This window comes from Zophobas morio, unplaced genomic scaffold (assembly GCF_036711695.1).
Source record: "Zophobas morio isolate AGI-343-1 ecotype UQ-CSIRO unplaced genomic scaffold, CSIRO_AGI_Zmor_V1 ptg000014l, whole genome shotgun sequence".
Taxonomy (NCBI): domain Eukaryota; kingdom Metazoa; phylum Arthropoda; class Insecta; order Coleoptera; family Tenebrionidae; genus Zophobas; species Zophobas morio.
Genome location: NW_026972119.1, coordinates 3731779 through 3748975, shown reverse-complemented (window position 1 = coordinate 3748975; position 17197 = coordinate 3731779). Strand labels below are relative to the sequence as shown.

General features: G+C 30.7%; 1 protein-coding gene across 6 annotated transcripts in view; it reads right to left on the bottom strand.

Annotated features, from left to right (window-relative positions):
• LOC135129206 (uncharacterized) overlaps positions 1–17197 on the bottom strand; it is a 122215-nt gene that overhangs the window by 20599 nt on the left and 84419 nt on the right. For all 6 annotated transcript variants that reach the window (XM_064056333.1, XM_064056334.1, XM_064056335.1 and 3 more), the window contains exon 3: positions 6416–6553. In XM_064056333.1, coding sequence (XP_063912403.1) covers positions 6416–6553 — 138 coding nt within the window. The remainder of the gene's footprint in view (positions 1–6415; positions 6554–17197) is intronic.

Sequence of the window (17197 nt, the reverse complement as noted above, 5' to 3'; positions counted from 1 at the left end):
TTCGATTTCTTAGGTGACTTGTCTTTACTATTGTTTATTAATTTATATAAAGAATTGTTGGTACGGAAGGAAATTTTATAGCCTGCATTTTGCAATATTTTTGCAGTTTTAATAGAAAGTTTTCCAAAATGAGTTATAATGTTATACTGATTGGTTTCTTTAATTAAAAGATATATTAATGCTGATGTGATTTTTTTAATTTTCTTTTTTAACATATTATCTATGATCTCGTCCAAATAACCATTGTTTTTAGCTATTATTTTTATTCTCTTAAGGTGATGTTATCCGTTTAGTTTTCAGTGAATTTACAGTAGATTTTGTTTCACAAATACTAGACAACTAGTTGGAAACTGAACCCAATTTTTTTTTTACAATATCTTTGATATGCTATTAGTGTCCGGAACTTATAAAATTGGAGAAAAAATGACCTGTTTTGCTCTAATAAAATCGCAAATATGCTCAAAATCACACTAATCTTAGGTCCGACTGTGCCGACCATAGTTATAAAATTCACATTAAAGTAAGTCATGGACATTCTTTGAAGTGTTTACTATGATATTTCAAAAAAAAAATAAAAAATTCGCGATTTGTAAAACTTCATAATTTTGATTTAAAACTGATCATGTTTGAAGCTTTATTTTATTCGTTCCATTTGCTGTCTCTTGCTGCGGTCTCTCTCGGATTGGGGTATAACACCCACCGAACGTTCTTGGACCGATGGGATAATTTATTACTTCCGACATCTTTTCGGTGACAAATTTAATCTTTGCATAAATTTACTTCAGTGTAGTTAGTGAACTCGTTGTGACCACTGAAATATATAAAGAGTAAATTTTGAAATGGGACGAAAGTCGAAGATTCCACTTTCAAAGCCACGAAAAAGTCGAAAAAACTTTTATCAGAATTATTATGTCAAAAACCTACTAAAACTACAAACAAAAAATGCAGTTTAATCATCATTTGATTAGTTTTACTATTATTATGCTTTTATTTCCTAATTTCTGTACATATAAATATTATTGTTTTTTAGACCCGCCGCTGTTTTTATACACTTACATAAAGTGTAAGTCAATGTTACTAATAGAAATTTTATTATTGTTACTTTATATAATCACCAATCCTATTGCTTCTCGGCTTTTTGTCAAAGATCAAAGTGTATTACCTGAAAGAATTTTATTTTGTTGAATAAAAGATTACCATAAACCTTATAATTAGCCGGATAACCATTCAGTATACACAGGTAGTTTCTATACCTCTTTAGTTTGAACTTAGCCGATACTAACCAGCTAGGGAACCAGTTATAATTGAAATATGTAATCCAAATAATTGAAGTACTTAGTTTTAAGTAAAACAATTGGGTATATTTATAAATACGCATAAATAAAAACGAAACAAATTATTGGTCTCTAGTTTATTTTATAATTTGCATTACATCATGACATATAGGTACGTACTGATGCAGAAATTGGTGATTTTCTCGTTGCATTTCAGTATAGGGACACACTCAGTAGAACCATTTGGACACTTAAAATTGATTTTATTTTACTTGCCACAAATCTTTTTAAATGTTGCGCAAGTGATTGTTTTGTGTCCGAAAAATAACTGCATTTATAATTATTCGGCTGACTGCTTTTTTTGTTGTAAATCAATCAGTTTCCCAATTAGATTATAATTGTTTGGTCTTACTATTTGTTGTCTTAATTTTTCGAAGCTCATTTTTGTACACATTCAGATTTTTATTTCTTATTAATTTCTTGTGGTCATTTTTATAAATTCGTATATGAAAATTGAACTGTTGACGAACGAAAATCGAACAATAATACACGACAAGCGGGTGCCGAACTGTTCCAGAGATTATGGGTGTCATAAATTACACCCCAGCTTTCCAGAGTTTCAACCAGCTTACCAGTACTTCTCGTCTTTATTTTTCTACACGCAAACTTCTTGTGAAGACAATAACACGGCAAAATTAAAAATCCGACAGTTTTCATTTAGCAAACATCCCCTTAAGGTGATGTTATCCGTTTAGTTTTCAGTGAATTTACAGTAGATTTTGTTTCACAAATACTAGACAACTAGTTGGAAACTGAACCCAATTTTTTTTTTACAATATCTTTGATATGCTATTAGTGTCCGGAACTTATAAAATTGGAGAAAAAATGACCTGTTTTGCTCTAATAAAATCGCAAATATGCTCAAAATCACACTAATATTAGGTCCGACTGTGCCGACCATAGTTATAAAATTCACATTAAAGTAAGTCATGGACATTCTTTGAAGTGTTTACTATGATATTTCAAAAAAAAATAAAAAATTCGCGATTTGTAAAACTTCATAATTTTGATTTAAAACTGATCATGTTTGAAGCTTTATTTTATTCGTTCCATTTGCTGTCTCTTGCTGCGGTCTCTCTCGGATTGGGGTATAACACCCACCGAACGTTCTTGGACCGATGGGATAATTTATTACTTCCGACATCTTTTCGGTGACAAATTTAATCTTTGCATAAATTTACTTCAGTGTAGTTAGTGAGTTTTACTTGCCACAAATGTTTTTAAGTGTTACGCAAGTGATTGTTTTGTGTCCGAAAAATAACTGCATTTATAATTATTCGGCTGACTGATTTTTTTGTTGTAAATTAATCAGTTTCCCAATTAGATCATAATTGTTTGGTCTTACTATTTGTTGTCTTAATTTTTCGAAGTTCATTTTTGTACACATTCACATTTTTATTTCTTATTAATTTCTTGTGGTCATTTTTATAAATTCGTATATGAAAATTAAACTGTTGACGAACGAAAATCGAACAATAATACACGACAAGCGGGTGCCGAACTGTTCCAGAGATTATGGGTGTCATAAATTACACCCCAGCTTACCAGTACTTCTCGTCTTTATTTTTCTACACGCAAACTTCTTGTGAAGACAATAACACGGCAAAATTAAAAATCCGACAGTTTTTATTTAGCAAACATCCCCTCAAAGTTATTTTCAGATAAGGGGACAGTCAACAATCTGCGTAACTCATATTCATACAGATACTACAATTCATCGAACGTCTTTACATCCCTGGAGTCACAAATTAGCCGCATATCAATCAATGTGATATCTATTTAATATCGGACCATTTGATGTAATCAAATCAAATATATAAAAGCTCCTAATTCTCTTTGTTTTCTAGAAGCCAGGGGAATGACTATAGTTTTTAGTGTCCACCTAGGTATTTGTTAGATCAGTAGTGTTTTTCGACACTAACGAGACTAAAAAGGCATCAATGAGATAATACGAAGGAGTCATAAAAGAAGCATGAAATGAAAACACCTTCTTCCAAAATACCTTTGTCTATGGTCAAAAATCCGAATTTATTTAAATTTTTATTTCCTGATCTTACATTTAAACTAGCAAATTAAGAACAATTTTTTTTTCCAAAAGTTTAGGATAGCATTATGCTAACAAATTCGTGATAACATGCATTCAAAATTTTATATTTATCTATATTTCTGGAATTGTTTGGAAAATATACCACAGTTCATGTAAACATTATGAAAGTGTTAAAAAAGCTGACAACTCCGTATCGGAATTCGATAGCGGCATTTCAAACGTTATTCGGAAAAAGAACGAAGATTTGAACCCTTATTTTCACAGCGAGAATGTGACGTGAAGATGTCTGGCAATATTTTTGGGATATACTTTGAAAAGGGTATATAAATAAATGTCTTCTTCAGTGAAACTATCAAGTAAGTAAAATAAGATCATTGAATCACAGTTCTGTTAACACATTAGAACCCGTATGGGTTTCTGATATAAGCTTATAAGCCAGGTCATTCCACAGTAGCCTACTAAGGCTCACCTAAGACACAAAAAATTATAAAGAAATATTTTATGGAAAAGCCGAACAACCGGCAGAAGCTTGTAGGAACAAGAACAGTGTGCATGCATTCAAGTACAGTTAAAGGTAAACCACATGCTACTAGAAGGAAACCTTATTAGAACTCTTGTGATGAGAGCAAAAAAATTTGAAAATATGTACAATAATTCCAAGTGGTTTAATTTTTAAGATACCAAGAAGCCGTAACTGAATTTTGAAAAACAAAAATAATTATACAAAAACCTAGAGTTACCTTGAGCCCTACGTTAAGTAGTGCGTCAGTGTTAAGAAGCAGGTCAGCGTAGTGGAATGAGATCATTATAGTGACACCAGCCGCGTGACGGAAAATGTTGATAGTGCAAACATTAAATTGGTGCCGACACGCCATTTTGTTATTCTACTCACAGGAGAAATTAATGTAGCGTTAAATCTGTAGTATATTTCTGATTTTAGATTTGTAATATATCATGATCGTTGGTTTTTTATAACCGATAGAAATAAATATGAGTGGTTACTGTCTACAATTATCAACCATTACCATGAACAAAACAATTGCATACAAAACAGGAAAAAAGGGAAAAAAATAATCGCAATAACGTGTTAGCAGGAAGTAATAAGAACAAGAAAGATAAAGTTGCAATCAAGAAACTTAGAGTTTCAATATCCTACGAGGAAGTTCTAGGTTAAGACAATAATTAACTGAATAGAAGTAGCAACACATGAGGGTTCAAGAGAGAGGACTGGATTCCATTGCTAACTTTCGGAGTGGTGCTGGTGGTTTGCCGCACCAGTACAAAGTTGAAACACTTGCCTCCAACGAACAATAGTTATTCGAATGGGTCAACAGCTTTCAAGCAGCTTTCATTGAATTATTACAGGGAATTGGAAGCATTCATAATGATCAAAGCGTGAAAATGAACACATTCCGTACGATCGAACACATAATGCATTTGGCTGAAAAAATTGCTTCAGACGTGGGGAACAAAATTGAGTGAGTAATGAACGAAAATTTAACTGGCGATAGTCTGCAACATAGTGTACTAAATTTATTTGAAATAAGTTATAACGATTAATGTTAATGGGGTAGAATGTCAGTGTGGAAACAACTTTACATATGATGAAAGTTAAAAATATCAATCAATGACTAAAATCGTAGAAGTGTGTACAAATTTTTACTTTGCAAGACGACTAATGCCCTGGTAGCATTTCTCAAAGAAGATATTAAGGCACTAACACTTGGCACTCTACACAATAAATTACGAGAACAAGTTGTGAAGTACGAACACATGGTAGATGAAAGAGTTGGTTGCTTGGTGCAGTTGTTCCAGTGACCGTTTAAAAAAGTTTTGGTATTGCAGAACTGAATACAGGACTGTCTAAAAAAGAAATCAGGAAAATTTTATAATACGTTAGAAACACATAAAGGGATCCACGGCTAGAGTAGTATTTACGCAGGATATAACAATTTTATGACGTTCATTTGGGTCATCACATAATAATAGGAATGCCGTGTGGCCTAATTCGATGAAATCCTGTAGGATTAGTATGAACTTCCGCTGCACGTCCACAGGTTGTGGCAGGTAGAACCATTTGGGGCATCAAGCAATTCTCATATTTACTGGTTTAACAAATCTAATTTTAATAGGATACGCAGGGTTATTAATTATTAAAAGTTTGTTATAGACCGAAACAGTAAAGGAAGTGAAAGCTGGCACGAAGAAATGTAGGAGAAATGAGTTTTCCTTTGCAGAAACAAGGTCGTGAGCTCAGCGGATTAGGGTTTGACGACGAAATATTTCTAGCACTAGCCAAAAAGTAAAGTACCATTATCGTCGTATACCCAATCAGATATTCAAGTGAACAGATTGAGGCAATTTAAAAAAGTAAGTTGGGTTACTTTTATAATTTTTTTAACGCAGTTGTGATTCTTTCATAAAACAGGTACAGAATATCATACTTTAACGCCAAAGCAATAGTATAATGTAAAATATTTCTTTCTATTACCCAACGGACTTCTTAGTGACTAAATTCCGTTGGGTAGTGGAAAGAAATCTTTTACAACCAAATAGTTACTTACATAAACGAATCATTTTTTAGTGGAATTTCATGGTTCCGTACAAGTTTTGTCAGGATGTTTATATCAACTCCAGGAACTTTACTTACAACTCGTTTGTTGTGTATTAATATTACTTATATAAAGGAATTAAAATCAAATTTGTGTAGAAACTATACAAATTCTGATACTATTTATTTACTAGAATCTTACTGTTTGTAATAAATTCCTAAAACCACGTTGAAGATTTTTTTGCTAGTTGGAAAATCCTATGTTTGAAATCAATATGACAACACAGCGCCCGAAACTCGTAAGGTTGCCATTGTGGAAACTGCACGCCGCACTGGATTGAGCTCATTTCCTACAGTTGCCATGGCAACCGGTGCTAAACGAGGTGTCTGCAATTATTACGTTTCGCAGACAGTAACACATACATAATGACTCTATTTCTTTATAATCGTAGAAAAAATGTATTTACATTTTTTTTTACTTACCTACGCATTCTAATTTTCCGTCTCTTAGCACCGCTTGTTTTTCGAATCTGCATGTACAAAGTAGATCCCTGCATTCTGTCTCGGGTGTCTCAGTTTCGCATTGTTCATTGAAGAAACAGCTCTCATTTACTCGTACAGCTGAAAACGTTGAGGAATTCAGGTTTGATTATACTTATGAGGGTTGGAAATTCTTTAGAGTGAATGCGATATTGCGCTAAAGGGGATGAAGGAGCGGAATTAAGATGCTTTCCAGTGGGGACTTGCGGAGGATTAACAGCTTTGGTGCTACCGGTAGGGATAAAACAGACGACAGTTATTAGATCAGAAGTAGAATTAGTTATGACTTCAGTATTTGCGTTAGGTTTAGGTACGTTTTGAGGCGAAAGACGAATATGTATGTACGTTTGCATTGTACCTATATCTGATATGATACAAACAAGTATATTTATTGTGTTAGTGAACGTTACTTTGAATTATATGGATTTTAAAGAAATAACAAAACTTTGTTCCTGCTATTACGGTTCATAAAATATAAGTATTAATTTTGACCTACTAATATAACTTTAATTATAATGGTACATACATATAATAAGAATGTTGGATAAATTAGATAATGCATTTTCAGAATAATCAATAAAATACTCCAGCTACAATTATTATTATAGACATTAATGAAAATTGTCTTTGCATCAAATCTTTCTTTGAACCTCAGTTTACTGCGATTAATTTTCAGCTGAGGAAATATTTTACATAACCTTTACTGAAATTATGTGATTTAAATTCCTTGATGGTCATTACGAGCAACCAAAAAATTGGAAAACATTATTTAGTTAACAATTAAAAACCGAGTGTTGAACACTGGTAGAAAATCCCATTAAAGCTGACTGGATCATACTCTACAACCGGCAGTGCTTTTGTATCTCTGTAAATTAGAGGTTTGTTTATTTTTCATTTTCAGGTGTTTTAACATAAAAATAAATTCATTTTTTAGTAGAAAATTTACTCATATACACTCCAAAACACCATATTTATTTTTTGTAAATCTAAGTATGCCTAGGGTCACCACCCAATTTACACAAGAAAATATAAAATATTCAGATATTGTTTGCCATCCTTTTTGTAAAAAATATAACACACTTTGCCTTTAATGTCGCCTTAACCACTTTGCTATTACCTTAATAATAAGTCGTATATATGAATCTTCTTTTTCATTGTAAAGAAACTACGTCACCTTAGAACTGGTTTGCCGCATATCCAGATCGCGTCCGAGGGATTTTCGCCTCTACTGTTTAGTGTAGATTTGCCGCATGTCGCACTTGGGCGAAGCGAAACATAGTTTAGATTCAGTGCTGATTTGCCGCATGTCCAAGCAGAAATCGATACAGTACCGTTATCCGTTTTTACGTACTTCCTTGCTGTTTTGCTTTTCAGCGTTAGGTTTGGGGTTGGGAAAGAAATCGTATTCAACTTCACGCGCAGAACAATAAGAATAATGTGAAATAAATAAAAAAGAGACTTAACAATTTTGATGAATCTGAAATTAAAAAAAAACAACTGTAATTTGTGCAACTCTTTTTCTGTTGCTATAGATGTTACAAATATTTTCGATTTTTTTTTTAAGAAAGATTGAGTTTCAAATTATTAGATTCGAAATTTTACAAATTTAAATTTCAAATAGATTTGTTGCTCGTTAAACAAATAATTTAATTTTTTACTTAACAGTAACATTTTTATTTAATGATTTGTCGGAAATGATTGAACTTATTTTCTCTAAAATTTTAGTCAACAAAATTCATAGTGCTGCATACCTGTATTCGTATTTGTGGAAATGATATTTCCACACCAATAATTACAGATAATAATAGATACATTTTTCAGAGATAATTAAGATTAAGATTTCTTAATCAACTTCACGCGCAGAACAAGTAATACGGCAAGGACTCATAATGTGAAATAAATGAAAAATTGAAACGATATTAGAAATCTCGTGGTGAAGTAGTTAACTAACTATAACGAACAATGAATGTTAAGTTATTGATGTTTTGATTCGATTTTTTCTAAATATTTTTAAAATAAAGAGACTTATTTTTCTTTATTTTTATATAAAATCTTCATTTGATAAAACTCATTGCAGTCATTCATTTTTCCTAAAAAGTCTAGAATCCAAATATTGCATTGTTAATTTCCATTGTTAAATGGTGAATTGTGAACGAAATACGGAGTACCAAATTTAAATGTGTTTTACAGAAAGGAATTATTTTTACAAAGGATAATAAAATGATATTTTCTTTGCATTAGCGGAGTAAAGGCTCGTTGACTCGCTGCAGTCCTACTAAAATTGCAGCTTAATATGTAATTTTTTTATATAAAATATTCAAACTGATAAAGAACACTCGGGTAAAAATAGGTTGTTGTCTCAAACAATTAGATTCCAGTATTTTATTACATTACATGGATATTGACTACAAGTAGCTATTTTCGGGCAACCAGAGAAAATTAGCAGTGATACTGTTTAAAACTGTAAATGCAGTACATTTGGATTTGGAAATAAATCATTCGTTTCCATGTCTTATGTATCAGTGACAATTATGTTGACTGCAACCCAAATCTATTTGATTACCCCTAACTCCATAATATCTAGTACTTAATATAGTTATACGCTTTTCAGTTGAAAATGAAAGAATTATTTGTACTGGTAGTTGTAAACAATTGTATAAATATTTCCGTTGGATTCCTTTGCGAATTATTTGTCAATTATTATTTATGATACTATGGTATGATCCCAAACTGTTTAGAGAAGAAAGGGAGGCTGTGGTGTGCGCACGTAAACTTGTCCTATTTCTTTCCAATACATTAGCTCTAAATATTAGCTCTATGTCTATCATCTCCTACGTGCGCTTATCATAGACTCCTTTTATCTAAAAAGTATGCAGTATTTCCCGCGCAAGCCAGCAGTCAGATCTCTAGATTGCCTGGCCTCGTGATTTGTCACGTATTTTTCAATAACATACAGTTTTCTAAATTTGCTGAAGTACTACTAAACTACAAAAATAAATAAACGGGTAAATTATATTCTCAAATTATAACTCCGAATTAAACATGCAATGTGAAAAGTTAATGCCGTGAACCCTACTAAGTATAAATTAAACGTCATTGTTTGCTAACTACATAATTGATTAAACTTATTATTTTAATAAGGTAAGGTATTAAACTAGAAAGAGACTTGAATACTTTTTTTTACTAATTTTAATAATTCTTATAAATGAGTAGATATTTAATAATAAAGCAATACATATTATTATACGCAAAAAATGTATTTGCATGTTTTTGCATAAACTTCCTGCACTTATAATTTATGAACAGCATTTTGGACGATGCCCAATTAATTGATAAATAATAGTATGTTGATGTAAAAAGAGTATCATTACATTACTTCAAATTCTTTTAACTTTCTTTATGTATGTAGTATATCCTGTTTCCAAAATCTCAAGAAATTAGGGTTATGGTAATTCAATTCAATCTGGATGGTTAGGGTAAAATCTCAATAAACGACAAATGAAAAAGTATGTTATTTTTTAAAATTTATATAACATTTATTGCTGTAAAAGTTGGAGATGACGTTATATGATGGGGAGGATGATTACAAATGTTGGTCAGCGTTTTATCAACCGGAAACGAGAGACCTATGTTTTCGTATTATAGGAGTCATGAAACGTTGAGAAGGCATAAAAGTAGCCAGTCGCCCGATGAACCTGATTACAATACTTCCTTAGCTTGCGCTCGAGACATAAAAAAAATAAACAATAACATTTGGATTTAATAGCTTTTGATATCTGGTATACCTAAACAGTGAGTGAATTTTATGCGGCTATTATTACCATTATAACCATCCACTCAAATTAATTGGTAAAAAAATTTACCCATAAATAAGTTATTGTAAATTTATTTTTATTTACACGCGTATAATTGCACAACAATAATTGTTAGACAAATGGAATGATAAAGAAAGGCAATGTCATATTAAAAAACAAATGACTCGTTTCGAAGTAAGGTACCTTATACAAGTTAACAACATCAATCTATTTAGTTATTATAGGTAAAATTCTAATACGGAATTTGTTCTTGAAGTAAGTCGTACATTGTAAATAGCTATAAATTCGGAAATAATTCTTTTTAAAAGACACAAGTCAAAAATGTATTAGGCATGATTGTCAAGAAACATTCCAATTCTGTTTCAAATTTGCAAGCATTTTATGTCAAAAGCTGATTTTTGTAAACGTTCCAGTAATAAATTTCGAATCAAAATCCACCTAAACAGATTTTGCTTCGAAATTTTAATTTTCATATTACTTTTACAACATTTTATTTTAAAAAATTAAAAATGTATCTATTATTTGTGATTATTGATGTAGAAATATCGTTTCTACGAATAAGAATACTACAAAAAATTGTGAACTCTTTTACTGGTATCCAGCGTTATAAATCTTGTTCACTAAAACTTTAGAGAAAATAAGTTCATCATTCCCGAGAAAAAATTAAAGAAAAATGTTACTGTTTAGTAAAAAATTAAATTATTTGTTTATCGAACAACAAATCTATTTGATATTTAAATTTGTAAAATTTCGAATCTAATAATTTGAAAATATTTGTAACATCTATAACAACAGAAAAAGAGTTGCACAAATTACAGTTGCTTTTTTTTAATTTCAGATTCATCAAAATTGTTAAGTCTCTTTTTTATTTATTTCACATTATTCTTATTGTTCTGCGCGTGAAGTTGAATACGATTTCTTTCCCAACCCCAAACCTAACGCTGAAAAGCAAAACAGCAAGGAAGTACGTAAAAACGGATAACGGTACTGTATCGATTTCTGCTTGGACATGCGGCAAATCAGCACTGAATCTAAACTATGTTTCGCTTCGCCCAAGTGCGACATGCGGCAAATCTACACTAAACAGTAGAGGCGAAAATCCCTCGGACGCGATCTGGATATGCGGCAAACCAGTTCTAAGGTGACGACTATAGTTTGTGTGTTCGTTCATTAGCATCCGCATTTTTCTAGATCTAGTAGTCTAATAAATTTTCTTTTCTTTTTTTAATAATAAGTTAATTTGATGATCCTGTTGTTTCACCGTTTGATAAAATAGAAGATTTAATGAAAACATTTAAAAGTCAACATAATACAATGTATAGTCAACAAAGAGTGAAATTTGTAAAAGACTATAATAAAGCACTTAATATTATTTAATGAATTTGTTACTTTGTTTTCAAGCACTCTCAAATAGTAACATGTCCACCTCTGTAATGTTATACAGTCAAAACAAACAAATTCCGTTGTTTGTATTTGCACGGAGCTACCTCTAAACTTGCACATTATAATTATTATGTTACAGGGTATTTCAAAAATTCTTCTTCAATAAATACGACAAATTAGCACAAAGCATTTTATGGCCAACGTAGTTAAAATTTGTGTCTGGCTGACAAAAGATTTTTTACAAAATGTTTTCGAATGATATACGCTGATATATGAAAAACCGAGATCGATGGGATAAAGGAAAAAACAGAAATTGTGCAATTGAGAAGTTGTGGAAACAGTAAAACTGCAAAAGTTTAAACACCTGAGGTGCTATTTTCATAATTTTCATAAAAAGTATGATCGAATACACGCTAGAGGGTTGTAAAAGAAGTAACAGAATATATAGCATAGCTTATTTATATTTATGACGCGATACTTGTAACTTTTAAATTTCTATTATAAAAAAGGTGTTATTGATTTAAAACATAACATTAAATCGGAATTTCAAAGTATCATACCACAAACGAACAGACCGTTAGTAAAACATGTTCAGAATACTAAATAAGTATTTAAAGTATATGAAATTCGGACAAGGAATGTTTTAATATATAATGTAATTTGAGGAGTGTACAGAAGAAGGTTGGTTGAGTGAAATAGAACTATTAAGTAGAGATGATTGCAACGAGTGCACACAGTCAGCAAAATATAGAATAACATAATAATGGAACATGGTACCGCAAAATTAAATAAATTGAGAACAAACTTAATGTAAGCTCGAAGATTATGGTGGAAAAATATTTTAGCATTATGCAAAAATAAAATAGCGGCTGACGGAAGTTCTGTAAAATATTTTAAGCTACGAAAACGAGAAAGTTTACGAAACGTAGGGCCGCATGGTAACGAGAAAAAAAAAGCCAAAAAAAAAGGTATGTAAAAGTTGGAAGTCAAATAATAATATGCTCCTAAACGCTCGTGACGAGAATTGAAAGAAAGATGAAACATTTTAACATATAATTTGAAAACAAGACTTAAATTGTTAAATGAAATAATGTTGCTGTTGATTAAATATTTATTGTGCTTACAATTTTATGCTTTTGTATTATTTGTTTTACAAGTGTTATTAATCAACCCGTAGTCTAACTTGTACTTATACCGGGTGTCTCGAAAATGGAGGATTAACTCTCCGCTATCCACTGAACAATCAACTGGTGAGTTTAGAAAAAATGGTAAAAAAATTCTTCTCACATTTTGGTGGAGTCATATAATAATCTTTAAGTTGGTTGGATTGCTAGATTTAACAACTAAACATCATTGTCACAATAACTAGTAATAAAATAAAAGAATAAAATAGACCACGCTATAAATAACAAATTTAAAGTAAGTATTGGAAAAATTAAAATGGCATCATGACAGTAATGGAGATCAGATAATACCTTTTTTAAACAGATAGTTCCAATTTTCGAATCATTATTTACATGGTACTAAAACATTGATTATCTTTAATATTTTGTTTAACTTACTTAAATACTGCAGATACAAAAACAATGAACTCTTTGAAAATCTGAAATTGGTTAAGATCCGCTGCGACGGCCGACACGTTATCCCTGACGAAGAGCGAATCCAGCTTATTTCTATACCAATTGTGTTATGTTAATTATCATCAAACGTATCTAACAATTGTCCCGATTAAATCAGCTTTCAAACAAAAAAACCACATTGAAATAGTTTCATCCGTTTGGGAGCCACCATGCCACAGATTTAAGTGGAAACAAAAGTTTGAGACTATAGTTGTACAGTAGTTGTATACACTAAAAGTATTTTCGGCGGTAAAGAGTGTCTTATTTTTGAGGCATAGCAAATAACTTAGGTTTTTTCTTAATATCCATCGATGCAGCGTTGCCACGTTATTTCAATTTTTTTTATTTTTTTTACCAAACCAAACCATGACAAAAAAATCGCGCAATTCTGTTATTTGCAAGATACCTATGTGTTGCAATATTTTATAATTAAAATAATGTGATAAATAGAGGTACGCGCTTTATTGTGGTATTCACTGAAAAAATTTTAACATACAGAGTGTTTACAAAAAAATCTAGAACGTTACCATTTTCAAATATCGACATTGTATCGGTGTGTTTCTTAAAAATTATAAATATTGCGATTTTTTTGCTAAAAAAGTTCAAGGAAATTGGAAAAACGTGGCAAAGTCGCATCGGAATTGCTAAAAGAGATCGCAGTTCCAAGATCTAAAACAGGGTCAATTAGAATATGTAAAAATATGTAGGGTTTTCTATTTGAAAAAAACAAGTTGTGTTATGCCTTAAAAACAGTATAGTAGTAGTATAATAAAAATTGCAACGCCCTCAACGTGTCCTATAAAGGACACGCTGGAGAAATTAAAAATTTAAGTTGTAATATGAGTGTGTAATTAATTGCATTTCTTGCACGCTAACCAGGATTATTTTGAAAACGTGAGTGAGAACAAGGTGTGGGGTTCTGTCAGAATATGTAAACAATAAAAAAATGCCAAAGAAAATTAAAAGCAAGAAATATTTCATGCTATTCATGTAAAAAGTTTTGCGTCAATTATTTTTTACTTTTATTTGTATTTACTGTTTTGAAAAGCAAGTGCTAGACAAAATCACAAACCCTAATAAACAGTTTTACAATATTAGGTTAAGCGAAAGATGCACGAAATTGAGTGTACACTGGGAATCCCAGTGGGAAAAAGTGCTAACTACAGTGTTAATATAATTTGGAGAAATATTAGAGAAAAAAAGTTTATCCAAAGTTGTTAATTAAAAAAAAAAAGGTAACATGATCACTGCCCAAGAAAAATCGTATTTAGTAAAACGTTCATTGCTGAAAAAAGGAGATGATCTAGCACTTCTACAATGAGATAGGAACAATTTTAGAAGATTTTGAGGAGTGAATAATGGGTATAGGATCTACTGCATGACATCAAAAATTGAACTTTAACAAGGTAGTAAAATATTTGTTTTTAGGAGGCAGAGGTAAAGATAATTTACTAAAGCTGTGTTATAGAATAGTAGAAGGCAGATGACTAAGTACATCTGACTGCTGAAGATACTGCAGAAATAAAATATTTTGAAACTTAAATAAATCTGCCTATTGTGTTTCAAGATTTTCAAAGAAATCAGACGAATTATTTATTTAATATTTTTTGCAGGAAATGAAAAAATAAATGTACTTAATGATACGTAGTCTTTTAGACAAACTGTAAAATTTGATGATTCAAACTTATTTAGTTTTACGATTTGCGTATACGTAAAGAAAAAAATCATAAACAAACATTCAGGAGGCAGACCCAAACATGGAATTAGTTTTAATACTACACTTTTTATGCAATATCACCTTCATAGTGATAAATTAAAACAAACCAAGAAACTTAATCTTTAAATATAGCATGATAAAAAAGTTAAATTTAACAATAAGGTCTAAAATATGGGTATTATAGTTTCTGGATTTAATAATGTTTGAATTATAGATATAATTTAGACAAAATTTTAAAGTGTGTCAAATTTCTGTAACGGATCGTAAGGCAAAATTTAATTTCAAATTCATGAAAAATTCAAATTATTCTGAAACATTTCAATCTTATTAAAATTAACAGGCGTGGCAAAAAATATCAAGTGTAATGGTACTGGACGTTATATCGTGGTTTTTGGTTCAACGGTTTACGTGAAATAGTTGTTGGCGCACAAAATATTCATCCATTTATTAGCAAATAACCAATCAATTATAATGACGTGTTTTTTATTTTGACAATGTTATTGTTATCGACAACATTGTAAAAATAATATGTGCTCACTTTTAGTTTGCTCGTGGTTGAAGCTAATAAGACTAATAAGTGGAAGTTTTACCGGATGCACTTAACAAACCGCAGAAATCTATAGCATTAACTATGCAAACAATATCGTACTCCTAAGTAATGCCACCAGTTTAAAAATAATGCCCTTTTATCGGGGAATACAACAGCAATAACTTTCACCAAAAGTTTTGCTGATCTGATATTCAGGAGAACAGGAAAGAATACAATTCATTTCGGCGCTTTATTGCCTTATGTGTTTAAAGCAATGGTTTTTCCTGAACTTATTAAAAAGTGCTACAAACTTTCCTATATTTTACTTTCAAAGATGAAACGACTTTAATATTGCCAGGAAAAAGATTAAATTTTTTATAATACCATGTATTGTTTGAATAAGGAATGGTGTTTGCTTGGGAGTTTCTACTTTTCTGTAAATAGCTTCTAATTTTTGATAATAACATATAACTAAGTCAAATTCTACGGTGAAGAGTTGAAATAAGTTGCCGCTTCTCTTTCAATATATTTATATATATGTAGTATAGTTTTTTAAAACTAAGGTTAAGATATGGGACTCAAAGAGAAGTGGAATTCCCAAAAAATTGTTTTTTATTGAAAAAATTATTAAACTCTTACAACAAAAATAGAATATATAATGTTTTCTAAAATATATTTCAAAAAAGGGACAAATTATGTTTTGTTTGGACAGTAAATGAATGCAGAATATTTTACTTATAAGGTTCTAGAGTTTTGGTATAATCCAAATAATCAAAATTAGGTTGTTTTTTTCATAAGGAAACATTCATACCACATTCCGCATTTAAAAGAAAAAAAAAAACTTTAAAATGCCGTAACTTTTGAAGTAAAATTATTACATTCCTTGTAAAATTGAATTCATCTCCGCAGTTATGAAAATTCAAAATATGAGACTGCACTGGATTTACATAAATTATACTGTAAAACGTCCTATAACTTAAATATTTCTTGTTATATTACATTTTTATGAGAAATCCGCGGTGAAATTATGAGTTTGCAGGCATGGAATTTTTGAAGCAATTTATACATAAATGAACCAGTTATTATTTCTTGTTGAGAAAATCTGACTGTTATTTCTTAGATTTTAGTTGCAAGTTGTATTTTTTCCTGCTTTTTTACAAATTATTCCATCATATTTCGGAATCATTTCAAGTCTTTAACACGAATATGACTACGGTTGATTTTATTAATGTAATTTTTATTAATTTGTCGGCGGTCTTGGAATGTCGAAGAGAATAAACTGTCTCGAGCTCATTTTTATCAACTCCTGCACAAATTCGATGTGTTTTTAACTGGAAATGTCGTTGTGAAATCTCAGATATGCATAAGAGGCTTTGAATCACGAACCGTATAATAGATTTAATTTTTTATAAACGTACTTTATTCGATAATTAAGTGTAAGTGTAAACAGTAAAAACTCACAATACGTGTTCAAATTCAGTGAAACGTCACATGCTACACAATTTTAGCACAATACGTTTTATATTCCTACAACGATAATTATTCCATAAAATTGTTAATAGCCACTAGGGACGCTTTATTTACAATAAAATTATGTAGTGCGCAAATTCGACTCTAAAGGTTAATAACAGTTAATTTCCCTAAAGGAATAAATGTTATAAA